Below are 8,370 nucleotides of genomic sequence, written 5' to 3' on the forward strand. Positions count from 1 at the left end.
AATCACTAATGTAAGATGCAAAAAAAGTCACATCAAAAAGTAATAGAGAAAGAGACACGTGAGTTAACAATCCAAGCATAATCATGGCATATAAGGCTTACACAATTATCATTATAAATAATAATAAGATTACCATTAGATACAATTGCATTGTATCCTCTTTAGTTTGATTGCTCTTATTTAAATTTTTTGTACTCCTTTTTCATGTACCCTGCTTGCTGTAATAAAAATATTTTATCACTTTTTTGAATTTAGACATATCTCTTGACTTATTATGGTTGTTAAAATTTTGTAAGTTTCTAAGTTTACTCCTCTCTCATCTTTTTGTAATCAATGCCTGACTATGTAGTCACACCCCATTCTCTTTTTTTAGTCTCCTAACTAAGCATACTATCCTTTATTATTTTTAATGTTACCATACAATTAGAAACTAAATTACTAAGTGATACCATCAGAGTTTTCTAATTATTAGATAAAGAACTGAGTAACAACAATACTTACAACTCATCATCTAGCATCATTTCTATAATAGCCAATTGATTTACTATGCATTGGAATTTACTCAAATGCTCGATAATTGAGCTTTTCTCCTTAGACTTCATATTCATAAGTTTTCTAATTATGAATGCTTTGTTCTATAGCCTTTCGCTCATAAACACTCTCCAATTTCATCGATAAACTATGGACATTGGTTTTCATGAAAATATGATGAAAAATACTATTATCTATCTTTTGTCTAATTAATCCAACTATCTTTATATTTATTTTCTCCCACTCTTACTGAGTTTTATCTCCTGGTTTGATATTATACCTTTCAATGGGATCATATAAATCTTTACAAGATTGTAAATATTTTATTCAAGACTTCTAAATATAGTAATTGGAAAATCTTAATTTAACTATGTTTCCACCTATATGTTCTTCCATTTAATCAATACAAAAAAATTCAGCCACTAATAACCTTACTTTAATATAACTTTGTTGAAAAAATGCAATCAAAACAATGATATCACAACTCCTTTTCCCTCTTCACGCAAATAAATGGGATATTACTATAGTTCACCAAGTAACAATAATCTCTACAATGTACATAAGTAATTAATATGCAAAATAATCAAACAACTCACAAATAAGAGGTACTATAATTTTTAATGTGGAAAACCCTTCGATGAGAGGAAAAAAATCATGGAGCCTAGTCTAGTCAAAATCTTCCACTATTCAAAATCATGGGATTATAATAGATCCTCTCTAATTCAATTAAAATCTATACAAATATCATCAAGATTGAATCTTAGCTTCCACAAAAAATACAATCAACAGAAATAAGATAGATTTCAATAATAAATAAGAAGGTAGAAAATAGATCTCACCAAGTATTGATATTTGAAATATGCAATAGAAAAATTTTTTAAAGATCGAAACTGCGTAATCTATAGCTCTCTTAATATCAAGACCAATATATTAGAATTTTAACAAATCAAAATAGAATTAAGTCTCCGATTATCTGATAAAGTAGCACCACAATCTTAAAATTTTTCTTTTTTTTTTTCCTTGTTCCTTATTTTTTTTTATATGGTCATAATTACACCAATAAGCCCAAGCAGTTTGCATAACCAAATCAGCCATCTCTCTCTCTCTCTCTCTCTTTCCTATCTTATTTTAGAACATATGGATCCTACATGAGGAGAGACCACACCAATATTTTTTTTTTTTAAATATTAATGGCATAATCTTTTGAGCCATTAATAGTATGAAATTATTGTTGCCTTTAGGACTTGGAGCTGTGTTTTAAATATTTGTCCAATCCTAAGGACCCATTAAGTCTCACATACAAACCCAACTCTTATAATTAAAATATCCTTTAGCAACATAAATCCAACCTAAATATAACAAACTCAAACTTACTCCTACCTACAAACATTTACCGGTCTATATCCTAAATTAAAGTTTACTAATCAAAGATCACTGCAATTTCCATCTATGGGTTATTAGGGTTCAGGTTATGTCTCCTTTTGGGGATGTTTGGTGACCCAACTGGGATCACCACTGTAATCTAAGATCAATAGTAATTCAAATTTTAGGATGATCTGATCCCTAGTGATCTAAAATCACGATATTAGGTTGGCCATAGTGCAGTGATTAAAGATCTCCAGATATATGCAAATAATTTATTTGGTATGTTACGAAAATTCAAGATCACCGACCATGTAATACAAAAAATATCCTAACATATCTCAGATGAATATTTTTGTGTTATTTACTGAATAAGTTGACTAGCCAATATATCTTACATTTTAATATTTTGGAAAAGAAAGAGATAATATAAAAATTGAAAGGAAAAAAATGACGGAGGAGAGATGGAAGAGAAGGAAAGCCTCAGATTATTGCGATTGGGTCGAGGAAACGAAATCACTACTTCAAGTCACTTTCTTAACAAAGCTTGAAAGTTGGGATTGAGAATTGAGGCAAAAAAAAATTTAAAAAAATATCTAATAGATTTTTTCTCTTTCTAATCACCGTGATGAGAAAAAGAAAGATTTCTTTCTCTTCCATGGAGATGATGCCCCAACTATCCATCCAGCCCATAGAAATAATATCGTGTATGTACACAAAAAAATAATATGGCAAATAGATAGGTTTTCTCTTCTAGAAAGTCTCTCGATTTCGAGGATATTTTGATTAACATATTTTAATATAAGAACATCGTGATGGAATGATGTTGAATATCCGTTCTCAAGAGCAGATTTTCTATCACCATGGGGATAATTTAATATCACTACCATATAGAATCATCATGGTGTAATCAAACACTGTGATCTTATCATTTCCATTCATATCATTCTTGTTCTTGGATAGATCATCTCATACCAAACGCCCTCTTTATGTGAAAGAATGATTGGTTTTCTTTTAGGACGACGGCCGTTGGATTGCATCATGCATAGCACTTAAAGTGTTTCGAAGTTGTTTGTACGAATCTTGAAGTGATCATTGCATATGATCCAACGGTGAATTTATGCAAAGGAAGGTGAATCTTCTTTTTGTACAAAAGATACAAATCCCGACCCGATGCAGGAATTATTCTATGAACTTTTTGTGCTCAAAAGAAAACGCCGACAACAATACCACTCGGTAAATTCCCTGACTAACCTCGGCTTTTGGAATGAAATGCCATGTCTCATCCAGGTGCAACGAAGTTGGCATTTCATTCCGCCCGTGGCTTCATGGGAAAATTCCAGATGCCGACCCCAGGGAGCGAGGATCTTTCAACGGTAATCCTATTTTATCTAGCCCAATGCCACATCAGAGTGCAATAAAGCCTGGGATAAGTCTTATGCATGCCAGGTAAGTAAGAAATAGTTGTGCTTGTTATGACCTAGGAATAACTATTCAAATTATAAAAACTATTTCAAGTGAGAGGTGTCATAAACTATTCTTGGAATAAAGTTACCATTTATGTCTAATTTTTTATTTTCTAATGGATATAAAGGCCTAATTTAGAAAGTGGATAAGAGGTGGGATAATAAAGTTATCATATTTTTAACCGGGAATAAATAACAACCGCAACATTGAGAGTTTTTGCCACTCAACAGTCGATCCTGGACAATTCAGGCAAACCGGGGACAAAAAGTTAGTCGGGGGTTCCTTAGATTTACTGGAGCTTGTGTTGTCCCCAAATTTTATCCCATTTGTAGAATGACGTCAAGATTCCTTAATTGACAAAAAAGGTAACTAGAAATTTGTTGGCAATTTTTTTTCACCTAGAAAGATTCGTTGTGCTATCCGCTATACCATGATATGACGTTATCTTTTTTGCCTTTTTTTTTTCTTTCGTTCTTTTTTTTATTATTTATTATTTTTTATTTTTTTGTGCTGCGGATTGGGCGGGTTGTCCATATATGAGCTAATCTTGTTGATTCAAACAAAAAAAGAACCATTCATCACATCTTATCCTGCGGTTAAATATATCCATCAAAGATAACCATGATTTACCTTGACTTGCCAATCTCATTTCTAAAGTGGCCAAATGCTCTCATCCAAAATTTCTTCTAAAAATTGTAGCCAAAAAATTTAAAATAACTCATAGAATCATTATTTTTATAAATATAACTTTTGCTGTTGCAATATTTTGTCCCCCATGAATATAACTTTTTTGCTATACTAAATTTTTTCATTCTTGAACCAAAACATATCACTTCTTCTAATCCAACTAATAAGTGTATTGTTGGTACTTCATGCCTAAACTTATCTCTTATAAAGATTATGTATTGATGCCTAAACTTATCTCTCATAAAAGTTATTGAGGTGGCATCTCAGCGGAACGGACCTTTGTTTCCAACGGTGTGATCCAGATCTGAGTCACGGCAGATATCGGATTATGATTAAATGTCAGAACATGAATGACTGTCGAATAGAACATATCCTGACAGTCCGGATGTGGCATTTGAAAATGATATTTGGTTCGTTGGCCCTCGATGATACTGAGATGACGTACTCATCCGTTGGACTCGCCCATATGGTGGAGAGGGAGCCGTCTATTCATCTAAACTCAGTTTCGAATCGAATATTCTTCAGTAAAAATTAGAATTCTATAGTCACGTCCGTCTTCAAAAGAGAGATGCATCAGATTGCTCCTCTCCAATTCTATTTTTTTTCAACAAAAAAAAAAAAAAAAAAATCATGCGCCGATGGATCCTGGCTAACATGGATGCTTGGGGGCACACTGTAACGGAGTCATAATTTTTGAAGTTTAATTAAAAAATTTAAAATTTTTAAGATATAAATATAAATCATAAAAAATTAAAGAGGTACCTCTATAATTTATTTTTATTTTTATTCAAGTAAAAACTTTGCTAAAAAACAGATGTATTCACCGCCTAGTGTCAAGACGATCCATCATTGAAAAGGTATGTGCAAGAGCAGCCCCTTGCTTGTTCAACCTCACGTGCCGATGCGGTCTCTCGTGATTGACCATGCAAAACTCATGCAGGAGTGAAAGGCCTTCAAGGCAATCCATTTATTGCAAGCCACAGAAAGAGAAAGAGAAAGAGAGGTGACCAGATTGTGTTCAAGATTTTACCAAGATTCCAACAAGAAATGTGAGAAACACATGATCTGGAAGATTAGGCAGGTGGTCTCACCCAATCCTTCAAAGAAGTCACAATCCAGACCGCCCATCTGACCCAAAGACTTCCTCACATGCAACGGTGAAAAAGCTCAGGGACTTGTTACTTCCCTAAAAGCAATTGAAGTCTGACCTGATGACTATAAAGTATAAACACCTCATCGGTTAGAATTTATATTTGTCCATTAGGCCATCTTCAATGAGACCACTCATTGACATGACAGCCTAAAATGAGGGGCATGTCACACCCCACAACTAAAGTTGTGCACTGGACCCCAGTCCACAATGCACTGTAAAATTTATTGATGTCACATGTGAAATAAATGCCTTGTAACTGTGGTGAAGGTGATGCTTACACAGAGCAGAAGCAACCTAAGTGACAAAACAAAGTAGATTACAGTATTTTGTCCCACATCAGACAAAAAAAACCTCTTTGCAGGCTTGCCTAAACCTCAGCGATAGCATAACCTTTTATCCTAGAACCTCCCAATCCCTTGTTTTCTAAGATATATAAGACACTGATTTGCTTTCATTTTCTTGGATGAAGAGACAGGAAGCCAAACAGTGCTGGACAGATGGAACAGCAGTATTAGAAGCCTTCATGACAGCCTCATCTACCCGCATGATCTGTAGGCTAAAGCTCCAGGATTCCAGATGGGATCCCCACACTGCATTGAAAAATTAACCTTCTGGCTTGATGACAAGACTGAGAACTAAAAGCTGGGGAAGGGGGTGAGGGACAGTTGTAAGGATAGGCTGTCTTTCCTATTTTTTTAAGGGCCCTGGGTCCCCAAGGCAGGAGAATTAAAGGAGATGGGATATATCAAACTATGCAACCTTGGGCTCTTCCATTCCTCATATAAGATGGCCTCCTACTGAGGCTCTGTCCCTTGCACAAGAGCAGCTTTCTGTTGAGGGGTTTGTCAGAGAATTCAAAGATGAACTGGGTTTCCAGGTGGTAGGTATTTATGCCATCCTATTAAATGATGTGGGCTTTCCATATCTTGGTTTATGCTTTAGGATGGCTTCATCTGGTCTTTTTATGTGGAGGTAGCCTCTGCTGAAGGAGAAGTCAAAGTCTTTAAAAGCTGAAGGAGGTTCATTTGGGCAGTGAGAATTTATTTGCTTCTTGATGAGTTCTTTGCCTTGTCTTTGGGGCTAACATTCTCTTAGCTTGGTTTCTTTCTCGTTGTCTCCCACTCCTCACAACCCAATTTACTGTCATGGAGGCTTCACAGCCCACAGGAGATGCAGAAGAGTGTAGCAGCAGCGAGTCTGGGTGGACCATGTATCTTGCATCCCCCATGCATGATAATGGTGATAGTGATGACCATGACGATCTTGAAGAAGATGATGCCAGAGGTGAAGATGATGATGATGATGGTGATGGTGGTGGCAGTAACAATAACAGCAGTGTTGGTAAAGATGAAGGTGATGAAGAAGATGATGACTCCATGGCTTCTGATGCTTCCACAGGACGAGCTCACAACAAGTATTCTTACAGAAAAAGTGATGGCATCAAGGCTTTGGATCATCCCAAGCCTGATGAAGAAAGTGATGGGGATTATAGCCAGCCTTCTTCACATTTGTGCAGGATATTTCCCAAGCTGAAGAAGAATAGAGATGGAAAAACTAGAAATCCTTTTCAAAGAGAAGCTGGTTCTACCTCCTCACAGAACAACCCCAAAGGGAGTAAACCCAACTTGAGTCATAAATGATTTTGGCAATGTATCCTTCCTTCCTTGTTTTCTAATGTATCTTTTCTATATATGAACAGACTTCTCTTTACTCCTCTGGAAAAGTACTTGAAAGGAAGAGCATATGGCTAGCTGCCGAAGCTCTTTCCTCCAGTACAAGCTTTTGAAGCGTTTCACTGTACTTAAAATAACATAGGGCCTTGTCTAATTACCTAACTTTGCAAGCCTATTTTGAGCTAGAAATTTTTGCATGCCATTATTCTGCACCACAGACACTCTGAGTGTTGTTTATATTTTCAGCCAGAATTAGAAGGAAAATTTTTGAAAGAGATTATACTCTATCTGAAGAAACCCAATTCTCATGATGTTTTCTATGTGAAGTATATTAGTGGAGAGAGAAATGAAACGGAAGTTATCATGCATGGATCATATCAAGAGCCTATATATATGTGAATCAAGTCTCCTCAGAGGTACTAATCTTGGCTCTTGTCTCTACGTGACCAGCACTTTTTCTGATCCAATTATTAAATATTCTTCAAGCAACTGTTTATATGCAATTGATCTAATTTGCTGGCGGCACTTCCTACTGATTTGTGATGAGGTATAAAATCCTCTGAGTGACTGTGAGAAGAGATTATAATGTGATATTTTAGTGGACGGATATGAATTTTGGCAAGTGATGAAATTTCTCCTAATCACCTTCTAAGCTTGGAAAGATCTCTGCTATATTTACCAAAACAATGATCTGCCAAGGAGTTGAGATAGAGATCCATTTCCCATGTTTGTCTGTAAATGCAAGACAGCCATGCAATCTTGAACAGTGCCAATAAGGCACATATCTAACAAAATAAGTGCAAGTTTCTTGTGCCAATGATATAGGTCATTCATAAATCTAACAATAAATAATTTAGCATCTAACTCAGCCCAAATGTCTCTATCCCTAGCTTCACCAAAGTCACTAAAGTAATAGGTGCCGCCAAGAAGGTCTTCACGTAAATTTGAATCCCCAAAACTTCAATTTAGAGTGTTACAACACTGTTTTCTTTGGCAAAAGTTATGCCATTTTATCAGTCTTGGTTATGAAGAATTCTACAGCTAATTTGGTAGAAATATGAACAGAGATGTGTGAGATTCTAAAATTTGGTTTGTACCATGAATGACAAAGCATGCGTCTGGCTATTTTTTTAGGTGGCAATAATACTGCCAGAGATTAACAAGGCGTAGAATATTGAATTATTCATCACTATTCTGGCCTATTATCTATTCCCAAATTAAAAAATTTCTGCAATTAGATGAGGATTTCATGAGCTTGTCAGACTCAAATACAGCTTAACTTCTGCAGTATGTGTAAGGTTGTGCTTCAACTTTGCACGCATTTTTCTCTCAAATAGTTACTCTTCAGGATTGAACTACTGAAATATGCCTGTTTAGGTTGGATAGAATGCAGGCACAAGTAATTGCTGTTGGCTTGAACACGCCATCTAACCACTCCATGAAACATATACATCCATGTCCCTACCAGCAATCCAACAAGACAAATATATAATTAAC

At 35.4% G+C, this 8,370-nt stretch overlaps 1 protein-coding gene across 6 annotated transcripts; it reads left to right on the top strand.

Annotated features, from left to right (window-relative positions):
* The first annotated feature begins 5,924 nt into the window (after window positions 1-5,924).
* LOC105032881 (uncharacterized) lies at window positions 5,925-7,404 on the top strand. 6 transcript variants are annotated; one of them, XM_073250800.1, is made up of 3 exons: window positions 5,925-6,080; window positions 6,177-6,232; window positions 6,361-7,403. In XM_073250800.1, exon 3 carries the CDS (start codon window positions 6,409-6,411, stop codon window positions 6,838-6,840), a length of 432 nt encoding a protein of 143 aa, XP_073106901.1. In that variant the 5' UTR covers window positions 5,925-6,080; window positions 6,177-6,232; window positions 6,361-6,408; the 3' UTR covers window positions 6,841-7,403. The 6 variants fall into 6 exon arrangements, with proteins under 6 accessions (XP_073106901.1, XP_010905774.1, XP_010905772.1 ...); XM_010907472.4 differs by having other exon boundaries at window positions 5,926-6,080; window positions 6,352-7,398; XM_073250801.1 differs by having other exon boundaries at window positions 5,941-6,080; window positions 6,173-6,232; window positions 6,361-7,404.
* Window positions 7,405-8,370: the final 966 nt, after the last annotated feature.

This window comes from Elaeis guineensis, chromosome 1 (assembly GCF_000442705.2).
Source record: "Elaeis guineensis isolate ETL-2024a chromosome 1, EG11, whole genome shotgun sequence".
Classification (NCBI taxonomy): domain Eukaryota; kingdom Viridiplantae; phylum Streptophyta; class Magnoliopsida; order Arecales; family Arecaceae; genus Elaeis; species Elaeis guineensis.